Genomic DNA, 12,067 nt, shown 5'->3' with positions numbered 1-12,067 from the left:
CCATGAACCAAGCATTGTTGCATGAATAGTTAAAAACTCATAACTTTTGCAGGTACAACTATGTTCCTATTACAGAGAATTAAGGAACAGAAGGATTACATTGCTTCCTCAAGGACAACTGATTGTAAATGAAAACGCACCTTCCCTATGCTGTATGTTCCATAAAATTTAAAACATATTTCTGCTAGCGCTTATCAAAACAGTTGTAATTATTTGGTTGCTATTCCCCACCAGTGATTGATCCAGGGATTGTTTTTCATCTTAGTATTCTATTCCCACTCACAGCACACTTAAATGAGTTACATAAGTCTTTACTGATGAGATGTTCAAGTGACTCTCCTAGGGTTACAGGTATACTCTTTGGTTCAGTCAGAAACAATCCAATTTTTCCCCTTTACCCTTATTATTTTCATTTACTGTATAATACAGGAAACATTAATGGACTTTTTTTAAAGTTCATTTGGAACCTTAACCATCCTAAGATATCCCAGATAGTCTGACTTTAGAGCTTCTGGTATTTATTGCTATACTACTAAAAGGTTTATTTCAAATGAAAACTTGTTATAATTTCAAGCTAGGCGCACAAAATACTGGAAGCTGTAGGATACATTGGTGAGATCAGATTTGTCTGTGTTCCTAGATGGATATATTGTTCTCTGATGATGATCATAGCTCTAGTTCCATTTATCTTATTGGTCTGAAGTATCTAGTGACTACAGAAATAACACAAAAGTCTTGATTGATTGATGTGTGTGTTATATATGTGTGTGTGTGTGTGTGTTTATTAAACCTTTTCATTTTCCAAGGAACTGTATTTTTGCAGCAATATAATTTGTTCTCTAACTTTACATGTTGTCACAGGGAAAGCAGTGGTTCCTGGCTCAGGAAGACAATCTCAGAAACATGTGGAATGAGATTGAACTGTTGACAAGTGATGATACAGGAAGTGGGTACCTAAGTGTTGGTTCAAGAAAAGAACACGGAACTGCTTTATATCAAGTTGATTTGCTAGCAAAGATCTCCTCTGAAAAGGTAATGATTATGGTACTGTTTTCATTTATAACACTTTTGCTGCGGGCTTAGTAGGCCCAGTAGTCACATGGTAGATGTTCTATAAATGCATATAGCATTTCTCAGGGAATCAAGGTTCATTCTCAGATTACTGGAAATTTCCATCTGAATTCTCCTTCATTGTCTTAAGATCACTATTTCTGAAATTGAACATTTCATAGCTCTTCTTGACATTTGGACAAATAGAATATAAATAAAGTGAAACAGAATGCCCACCACCAGCTTAGGAAATAAAACATTATCAATAGATTTGAAGCCCCTGGGGTCCCTTCCCAATCCCATGCTCCCCCTGTACTCCATCGCTGAGTTAAGCATTCTGCTGAGGTTGACATTTCTCCTTTCCATGCATTTCATTCCACATATTAATTTTCTTCTTTTAACAATAATTCTACCAGGGCATCTGGGTGGCTCAGATGGTTAAGCGTCTGCCCTCAGCTCAGGTCATGATCCCAGGGTCCTGGGATCGAGCCCCACATCAGGCTCCCTGCTCAGCGGGGGGCCTGCTTCTCCCCCTCCCTCTGCTTCTCCCCCTGCTCATGTTCTCTCTCTCTGTATCTCTGTGTCTCGAATAAATAAATAAAAAAAAAAATCTTTAAAAAAAAATAGTAATTCTACCATTCTCAGTCCAGGCTTGAAACCTTATTTTTTGCATCCTGTAGAAAATATTACAGGTAGTTTTTTTATCTTACAGTTTCTTTTTCAGTAATTTGCTTCTGATAAAGTAATTTTTGTAAACAAAGGGTTTTTTTGTAAAGAAAGTACGTCTGATTTTTATTCACAGTATTATAGCCCAGGATCCCTTCACTTCCCTTAGTAAGTCAATACAATATTTAATCCTCTAATTAAGAAAAAAAGGTTTAAATGAAAAGAAGAAACAAACTATTAGAGACAAAATTGTATCTTCTAGGGCTTGAAAGGAAGGGCCTCTTCTGGGGACCTTATTCATAAAAGACTTCAAATGTAGGCTTTTTGGCTTTTTTTTCAAGTGAGTTTCTATATGTATTCAGAGAAACTGGCTGATAGGATTTAAAAAAAAAAAATAGACCATTCTTTACACAGCTTGCATACTATTGTTTAACTATACTGCCTCTAGTAGACTATGAATCACAGAATTTGTAAATGTTCATTATGAGTGGTATAAATATATTATTTACTTTGGTATTAAATTGTTTACTTGTTAAAAGCAAAAGTTTTGAAGTATACTAAAAGTTCTGTAATGAGAAAGTGGCATTTATATTTTAGTATTATCAGGAGCCTCAAAACATGGAAGTAGTCCAGGCCTCTCTTGAGCTCTGAGGACTCCTGTTGAAAAATAATAGTATGTGTGTATTGAGCTTCAAATTCAGCTAGGATGGGGCACCTGGGTGGCTCAGTCGGTTAAGCATCTGCCTTTGGCTCAGGTCATGATCCCGGGGTCCTGGGATCGAGTCCCACATCGGGCTCCCTGCTCAGCAGGGATCCTGCTTCTCCCTTTGCCTCTGCCTCTCTCTCTCCATCTGTCTCTCATGAATAAATAAATAAAATCTTTAAAAAAACCAAAAACAACAAATTCAGCTAGGAACTAAAATTTCATCTGTTATTAGCTTGGAGTATCTCTCATCACTCTATGTCCAAAACCCTATGCTAACCTCTTAGAATAGAAGGTAACCTGGGGGGGCACCTGGGTGGCTCAGTCGTTAAGCGTCTGCCTTTGGCTCAGGTCATGATCCCGGGGTCCTGGGATCGAGCCCCGCATCGGGCTCCCTGCTCGGCAGGAAGCCTGATTCTCCCTCTCCCACTCCCCCGTCTTGTGTTCCTCTCTCATTGTCTCTCTGTCAAATAAATAAATAAAATCTTAAAAAAAAAAAAAAAAAAGGTAACCTGGGGTGCCTGGGTGGCTCAGATGGTTGGGCGTCTGCCTTCGGCTCAGGTCAGGATCCCAGGATCCTAGGATTGAGCCTGCTTCTCCCTCTCCCTCTGCCTGCCGCTCCCCCTGCTTGTACTTTCTAATAAAAAATAAATCTTAAAAAAAAAAAAAAAGAATATAAGGTAACCTGTTATCTCATCTTTTTAGGATCTTTCCTTAAAGTGAAGCAGACAGGACATCAGCAATAAAAACTACTTAGTTGTGCAAGTCAGTATATGCTAAATATCAAATGAATGGTACAGACAGTAAATGCAGTAAGAATTCAGAGGGAGGAGAGCTTGTTGTGGGTGGGACAGTTTAAGGAGCATTTCATAAAGAAATTAGCACTTAACTTGGGCCTTAAGAAAAAGGGAAAATGGAAACACAACTTATCAAAATTGTGAGGTGCAGCAAAAGCTATGCTTACAGGAAAATTTATAACATTGAATGTATATCTTAGAAAAGAAAGATCTAAAATCAATAATCTAAGTTTCTTGCTTAGGAACCTAAAAAGTAAGGGCAAATGAAATCCACAGTAAGTAGAAAAAAGAATAAGAGAACAGAAATCAATGAAATTGAAAACAGGAAATCAGTAGAGAAAATCAATGAAACCAAGAACTGTTTCTTTGAAAAGATCAATAAAATCTGTAATTCTCTAGCCAGGCTAACTAAGAAAAAAAGAGAGAGAACACAAATTACTAATATCAGAAATGAAAGAGGGGACATCACTACAGACCCTGTGGACATTGAAAGAATAATCAAGGAATACTAAGAGCAACTCTGTGCCCACAGATTTGGTAACCTAATGAAATGGACCACATCCTTGAAAGACATAATCTTCCAAAATTCACACAAGAAGAAAGACACAATCTGAATAGGCCTCTACCTATCAAAGAAATTGTATCAGTAATTAATAACCGTCCAAAACAGAAAGAACCAGTCCCAGATGGGTTCACTGGTGAATTCTACCAAACATTTAGGGAAGAAATTATACCAATTTTCTACAGTCTCTTTCAGAAGATAGTAGCAGAGGGAATACTTCCTAACTCATTCTATAAGCCCAGCATTACCCTAATACCCAAACCAGGCAAAGACCTTACAAGAAAACTACAGACCAAAATTTTTCATGAACAGAAATGCAAAAATTTTCAACAAAATATTATCAAATTGAATCCAATATATAGAGAGTTATATACTACAACCAAGTAAGATTTATCCCAGGTATGCAAGGTTGCTTAAACATTTGAAAATCAATTAATGTTTAGGTGATGAATGTGTTAACTAACCTTATTGTGGTAATCATTTCACTATATATATATATATATATATATATATATATATATATATATATATACATACATACATACACACATATTATCACATTTTACACCTTAAACTTACACAATGTTACTTGCAAATTATATCTCAGTAAAGCTGGAAAAAAAATCAATGTAATCCTTTACATCAACAGATTAAAGAAAAATCACATAATCCTATCAATAGATGCAAAAAAGCATTTGAAAAAAAATCTAACAATCATGATAAAAACTCTCAGTAAACTAGGAATAGAAGGAAGCTTACTCAATTTGATAAAGAATATATTAAAAAACCTATAGCTAACATTATACTTAATGGGAAGAAACTAGAAACTTTCCCAGTAAAATCAGAACAAGGCAAGGATATCCTTCTCACTACTTCTTTTCAACATCATACTGGAAGTCCAGCTAATTCAATAAGCCAAGAAAAGGAAATAAGAGGAATACAGACTGAGAAGAAAGAAAGAAAACTTTGCGCATGACTTAATTGTCTATGTAGAAAATCTGAAATAGTTGACAAAAAAACACCTGAAACCGAAACATTTATAACAAAGTTGCAAGATATAAGGTTGATATGCAAAAGTCGGCTGCTTTCCTATATACCAGCAATGAACAAATGGAATTTGAAATTAAAAACACAATCCAAAATAATCCTTGTGGGACGCCTGGGTGGCTCAGTTGGTTAAGCATCTGCCTTCAGCTCGGGTCATGATCCCAGGGTCCTGGGATCGAGTTCCGCATCGGGCTCCTTGCTTGGCAGGGAGCCTGCTTTTCCCTCTGCCTGATGCTCCCCCTGCTTATGCTCTCTCTTTCTGACAAATAAATAAAATCTTTAAAAAAAGTAGATTGCCTTTAAAAACAAAACAAAAACCAAAATGTTTGTGACCTTGGATCAGGCAAAGCCTTCTTACATGTGATGCCAAAAGCACAAGTGACAAAAGAAAAAAATAAATTGGACTTCATCAGAATTAAAAGCTGTGTTTCAGAACACAGTCCAAAAAGTGAAAAGACAATTCACAGAATGGGAGGAAATATTTGTAGACAAGGAACTTGTGCCCAAAAAATACAAAGAACTTCCAACTTAATTATAAAAAGACAAGTAACTTGGTTAAAAAATGGGCCAAAGACCCTAAGACATACCTCCCCAAAGAAGATATACAGATGAGAAATAAGCATATGAGAAGATGCTTCACATCTTGTCATCAAGGAAGTTTAATTTAGAACAATCATGAGGGGCACCTGGCTGGCTCATTTGGAAAAGCATGCAACTCTTCATCTTGGGGTTGTGAGTTCGAGCCCCACATTGGGTGTAGAGATCACTAAAAAAATATAAAGTTAAAAAAAAAAGTAAAAATAAAACAATCATGAGATACCACTGCACACCTATCAGAATGGCCAATATCAACAACACTGACAACACCCAATGCTGATAAGGATGTGGAGCAACAGGAACTCTTATTCAGTGCTGGTGGAAATGCAAAATGGTACAGCCACTCTGGAAGACAGTGGGGCAGTTTCTCCCAAAACGAAACATACTTACACAATACCAACAAAGCAGTTGCACTCCACAGTATTTACCCAAAGGAGTTGAAACTTACATCTACAGGTACAAAAACCTGCACATGGATGTTTATAGCAGCTTTATTTAAAAAATTGGCATAACTTGGAATCAACCAAGATATCCTTTAGTAGGTGAATGGATAAACTGGTACATCCAGACAATGAAATATTATTCAGCCCTGAAAAGAAATGAGCTATGAAGCCATGGGAAGACATGGAGGAAACTTAAATGTCTATTACTAAGTGAAAGAAGTCAATCTAGGGGCACCTGGGTGGCTCAGTCGTTGGGCGTCTGCCTTCGGCTCAGGTCGTGATCTCAGGGTCCTGGGATCGAGCCCCGCATCGGGCTCCCTGCTCCTCGGGAAGCCTGCTTCTCCCTCTCCCACTCCCCCTGCTTGTGTTCCCTCTCTCGCTGTATCTCTCTGTCAAATAAATAAAATCTTTAAAAAAAGAAAAAAAGAAGTCAATCTAAAGGCTGCATACTGTATCATTCCAATGATAACGACATTCTGGAAAAGGTAAAACTAAGGACACAGTGATAAGATCAATGGTTATCAGGGATTAGAGTTTGAGGGGAGGAGGGACCAATAGGCACAGCCCAGCATTTTTAGGGCAATAAATTACTCTGTATGATATAATAATGACATATCTGTTATTATACATGTGTTCAGACCCACAGAGTGTACAATAGGAAGGGTGAACTATAATGTAAATTATGGACTCTGGGTGATGATGTGTCAGTGTAGGTCTATCAGTTGTAACAAATGTAGCATTTGGTGGGGGATGTTGATAGTGGGGAAGGCTGTGCATGTCTGGAGGCTAGGGATATATGGCAACTCTGTATCTTCCTCTCAATTCTGCTGTGAACCTAAAACTGCTCTTAAATAAAGTCTAAAAAAAAGAAGAGGAGGAGGGAGAGCTGTCTAAGCAGAGAGAACTGTATGGGGACATCCCAGGAAGGTATAGCATAGTTCCTTCTTTGCAGTGGTTTGTATAAAACTTCTCATTATTAGAAGAAACAAGTTAAAAAAGTGTAAGAGGCATCAGAATGTGGTAGCATTTTCAAGAATTTCACCTGGTGGAGGTGACTGTTGAAACAAGCACAAAATGAACTGATTGGATTAAAACTTAGCCAGGGAAGAATAAGAACAGTTAACATTTATTGAGCATATATCATATGCAGGGCTATCTTCTAAGCCTTTACACAAATTCATTCATTTAATCTTCATATAAGCCAGCATTATAGGTATTATTATTATTATTATTATTATTATTCCTGTTTTGCAGGAGAGTCAGTTGAGGTATTTGCCCAAGAATACTCAGCTAGTAAGTAACCAAGCATTGTCAACCACTAAACTGTCCAACTGCTTCAAGATACATTTCCGGGGTGCCTGGGTGGCTCAGTTGGTAAAGCGGCTGCCTTCAGCTCAGGTCATGATCCCAGGGTCCTGGAATCGAGGTCTGAGTTGGGCTCCTTGCTCAGCAGGGAGCCTGTTTCTCCCTCTCCCTCTGCCTGCCTCTCCCCATGCTTGTGCTTGCTCTCTCTCTGTCAAATAAACAAAATCTTAAAAAAAAAAAAAAAAAAGTTACATTTGTGTGCAGAGCTCCAATTACCAGAAGCTGAAAACTGGAGACTCATAATTGGCTTGCAGAGTATTTTTTGAAATGTTGACTTGACTGCCAATATTTAAAACTCAGGTGGCGTCTGGGTGGTTCAGTTGGTTAAGCAACTGCCTTCGGCTCAGGTCATGATCCTGGAGTTCCGGGATCGAGTCCTGCATTGGGCTCCCTGCTCAGCAATGGGTCTGCTTCTCCCTCTGACCCTGACCCCTCTCATGCTGTCTCTATCTCATTCTCTCTCTCAAATAAATAAATAAAATCTTAAAAAAAAATAAAACAGAACATTTCACATAAAGATCTAGTTTTCTTGGTAAATTGGGCATGGCCATGCCTGGGTTGCATTTCCACCAGCCTTTAATCTCTTTCTGCTCTCTTTACTGTCTGTGGGGGCGTGAGCCCTCCAGTTCACATCCCACTCCTGACCCCCTCGTATCTCAGACATTGAGACTTTGTGCCAATCTTGGCTCATTCACTCATTTTGATGCCTGCCTGCTCCTGCAGGCGTAAGATCCACCCTTAGGAAACAAAGACTTGCACAGGAGAATCCCTTGCCCTTTCCTAGCAATCTTGGACTGTTTCCCCATTTTGGACTCTGAATGGATTCACGATATACCGTAGAAAGAAAAACTTGACCAATTAGAGATATGGACTAAAGAAAAAAGTTAACTTTTAAATGTGGGTACTTGGGACTATGATGATACTCTTGGTAAGTATTGTTAAACGTGTATAAAAACGTTTTATTTTAGTCCTACTTTTCCCTCCCACAGGCCTCATTAAATCCAAAAATACAAGCATGCAGCTTAAGTAATGGGTTTATTATTGTCGTAGACCAATCTGTGATCCTGCTTGACAGTGTTTGTAGATTGCTTCAACTGCATCTTATATTTGGTAAGTCTAGTGCAATACAATAAGATAAATTGGAAGCCAGGTATAGCTTGCTACCAATTTCTACTGCATTGCCTTTTCTTTACTCCATTATTTCTAAGACTTGAAATTGGACTAATTTCAAAAAATTAATCTCAAGTGCCTTTTCTGTGCAGAGTACCAGATGCAAGGGATCCTGAGATGATCCCTTCTCTCAATAAATCTAAGGGGTACATGTATACGTAAATACATGTAAAGCAACAATTAACTACTTTGTTTATATCTTGTCCATGATTTTTAAAATTAGAATATTGTGGAAACCAGTTGAGCCCAATTTTGTTCAAGTTCCTGAATCTTGTATATGTACAGCCCTGTAGGGGCATCTGGGTGGCTCAGTTGGTTAAGCATCTGACTTCAACTAAGGTCATGATCCCAGGGTCGTGGGATCAAGCCACGCATCCGCCTCCCTGCTCAGCGGGGAGTCTGCTTCTCCCGCCCCTCCCCCACAGCTTGTGCTCTCCCTCTCTCTCTCAAATAAATAAATAAAATCTTTAGAATATATATAGCCCTATAAAAGGATTTTTATTTATGAGACAGAGAGAAAAACGAGTGGGGGGAGGGGCAGAGAGAGAATCTCAAGCAGACAACCCACTGAGCACGAAGCCCGACACAGGGCTCCATCCTAGAACCCTGAGATCATGACCTGAGCCGAAATCAAAGTCAGATGCTTAACCAACTAAGCCACCCAGGTGCCCCTATAAAAGCTTTTTAAATACTAATGAATTAATTCATTGAGTTAAAAGGCTTTAACTATGCAAATATGGACATAAGACTAAATTAAGGGACAAGTCAAGTGATTGTGCTGGAAAATGGAAGAAACATTGTGAACATTTTTTCTGAAATTTTGCGGGAGATGGTTGTTGAAGTGTTTAAGAACTTAGACAACAGAAAAGGAGTCAGGAGGTATGCATGTGAGAAGGCAATCCTGATTGCAATATGGAGGCAAGGAACTCCTATTTTGTAGAATCTTAACGTATCTACCCTGAATGGTCTACAAGATTCACAATTTCACCATGAAATAGTGTTAATGTGTAATACATTTGTGGAAAGCCTTTGTTTATGTCTTATCCAAGAGGGTTATCCTGAGCCCTCCAGTTCGCCCTGCATCATGTGTGGCTCTTCCAAGCTATCTTCCCCTGCTCTACTTTTTCTTTTTTCCAGAGAATTTACCACCTTCTTACATGTCATATAATTTATTATGCCCTAATTGTTTATCATCTATTTCTGCCTTGGAATTTGAGCTCCATGAAGGTGGGACTCTTTTGTTACTATTCTCAGATACATGCAAAAGGCCTGGAACATTGCTTAGCTTGTAGTAAGTGCTCAGTAAATATTTATTGACTGAATAAGAGTAACATTCTTTTTTATTTTAATCACCACCTTTGGGACATATTTAAGAGAAGCTTGAGTAGTTGACTTTTAATGACAAAATTGCTCTTTTTTTTATATTGAAAATAAGATTTTCGATGAAAGTTTGTAACTTTGATTTGAAATTTTCAGATACTGAAGTGGATGTAGTTGGCCTCTGTCAAGAAGGAAAGTTCCTTTTGGTTGGGGAGAGAAGTGGCAACTTACATCTTATTCATGTAACATCAAAGCAAACATTACTCACTAATGTAAGACCCTGTTATGTTTTTCATTTTTGTCACTTAAATTTTAAATTACCTCTTAAACAACTAAAACTGTAACCGTTACTTAATTTGTTTTTAATTAAAAGAATAATGTCCTTACATTAAATTAAAGAATCATACCTTAGAAACATATGAAGTAAATGCAAAATTGAAAAACTAAGCTTTGAATATATTCCTAGTATGCTTGTCCAAAATAGTTTTCCATTTTAAAACTAAATTGTTTGGAATTATAGGCAGAATTATTGCTAATGACTATTGATAATACTAGGCTTTAAAGAATATAATTCTTGATTATATTTTTCTGGGTTTAATCTTATCATTTGAAATGAATTTGCAATTAGGCTTTTGTTCAGAAAGCTAATGATGAAAATCAGTGTACTTACCGGAATCTTGTTATTGAGAAAGACAGTTCAAGTGAAGGTAAGTTTTTTGAAATTTTTTTCAATGTCCTCTGACTAATATCCAATAAAAAAAATCCAGATTAACTACAAATCTAATAATTTATTAACTACAGTTCATTTTTATGCCTCCTATACAATGTTAAATTCTCTAGTGATTCAAATAACATGATAAGAAATAAGAAATAAGTTTTTGTATTTTAGCTCTTTTCAGGGATTTAGATGTACTTTCCCTGAACATAATATTTGAAATTCATTTTTATAGTTTTGAGAGTTCTATAGATTACCAAGGAGACGTTATATTCTTTTAAAATGTTTTTGTAGGTTTCAGCATATTTATATTTTTATTTTAACAAGTGTTAATTGGACCTTAATTTATTTCATTATATCTGAGATTCTTTTTTTCCTGGCAAGTGAAGTTTGATTTATAAAAGTTTCAAAGAAGTGGGGCGCCTGAGTGGCTCAGTCGTTAAGTGTCTGCCTTCGGCTCAGGTCATGGTCCCAGGGTCCTGGGATTGAGCCCCGCTCGATTGGGCTCCCTGCTCTGAGGGAAGCCTCCTTCTCCCTCTCCCACTCCCCCTGCTTGTGTTCCCTCTCTCGCTGTGTCTCTCCCTGTCAAATAAATAAATAAAATCTTTAAAAAAAAAAAAGTTTCAAAGAAGTTAGCATTGTTTTGCAAATAACTTACCAGTTCTTTCTAAAATACTTTATCTGTATCATTACCATATTGTTTGATGATTAGAATTTAAAATGAGCAAATTGACATACTTTTAAGGTAGGTCCAAACACTTAAATTTTTTTTAGATTTATTTATTTATTTGAGAGAGAGAGAGTACTCACGGGAGCGGGGGGTGAGGGCAGAGGGAGAGGGAGAGAGAGTCTCAAGCAGACTCTGCACTGAGCATGGAGCCCAACACAGGGCTCGATTTCATGACCCTGGGATCATGACCTGAACTGAAGCCAAGAGTCAGGTACTTAACTGACGCTTAACCGACTACACCATCCAGGTGCCCCCAAACACTTAAATTTTATATCTGTGCATCTGTTAGAAAAACTGGCTTGATTTTATTTCAATAGGTACCTATTATATGCTGCTGCTTACAAACAATGGATTTTTTTGTATTACAAACCTTCAACTTGCAAAAATTCAACAAGGTAAATGATAGATTTTTTTATTATTATTATTGATTTGTAGCAATATCTCTTACTAGTTTTTTGGGTAAAATTTTAAATATTCTCTTTAAGAATATTATTTTAGTTTAATTAGGTTCTAAAATACCAGCTATAGTTTTAAGTATTCATATATTGCTTATTCTTCACTATTAAGGCTGCAACAGAATCTGAAGAAATGTACATTGTTTACAGCCTTCAAGGAGTTTATAGCTTAGTCGGGGAGACCAGACACACACTAGCATAGTAATAAATGCTTTTTGATGGAATGAAGGAACCTGGAAACTGATATGACTGTATAAACATGTTAACAATACAGGCAATAATCCATAGTACGTGCTAAGTGAATGGTATGGACCATACATCCCTCTGAGCTGGGAAAGGTTGAGGAATTTGTTTGGGGCATGTGTTCAACAAATATTTTTTCATAGTCTTCGTGCCAAGAATGTACAAAGTCCTGGGGATACCACAAGACATAGTTTTTCATAGTTT

The 12,067-nt window shown here is 37.2% G+C and overlaps 1 protein-coding gene across 1 annotated transcript in view; it reads left to right on the top strand.

Annotated features, from left to right (window-relative positions):
- The first annotated feature begins 135 nt into the window (after positions 1 to 135).
- Positions 136 to 12,067, top strand: part of KNTC1 (kinetochore associated 1) — a 70,513-nt gene continuing 58,581 nt past the window's right edge. The window contains exons 1-6 of the mRNA XM_035016919.1: positions 136 to 152; positions 862 to 1,032; positions 8,220 to 8,340; positions 9,877 to 9,992; positions 10,349 to 10,427; positions 11,483 to 11,560. Coding sequence (XP_034872810.1) covers positions 904 to 1,032; positions 8,220 to 8,340; positions 9,877 to 9,992; positions 10,349 to 10,427; positions 11,483 to 11,560 — 523 coding nt within the window. The 5' untranslated portion in view covers positions 136 to 152; positions 862 to 903. The remainder of the gene's footprint in view (positions 153 to 861; positions 1,033 to 8,219; positions 8,341 to 9,876; positions 9,993 to 10,348; positions 10,428 to 11,482; positions 11,561 to 12,067) is intronic.

This window comes from Mirounga leonina, unplaced genomic scaffold, assembly GCF_011800145.1.
Source record: "Mirounga leonina isolate KUSES-001 unplaced genomic scaffold, KU_Mleo_1.0 Mir_171, whole genome shotgun sequence".
NCBI lineage: Eukaryota > Metazoa > Chordata > Mammalia > Carnivora > Phocidae > Mirounga > Mirounga leonina.
Note: the sequence above shows the minus strand (reverse complement) of the source record. Positions and strands in the feature narration are given on the sequence as shown.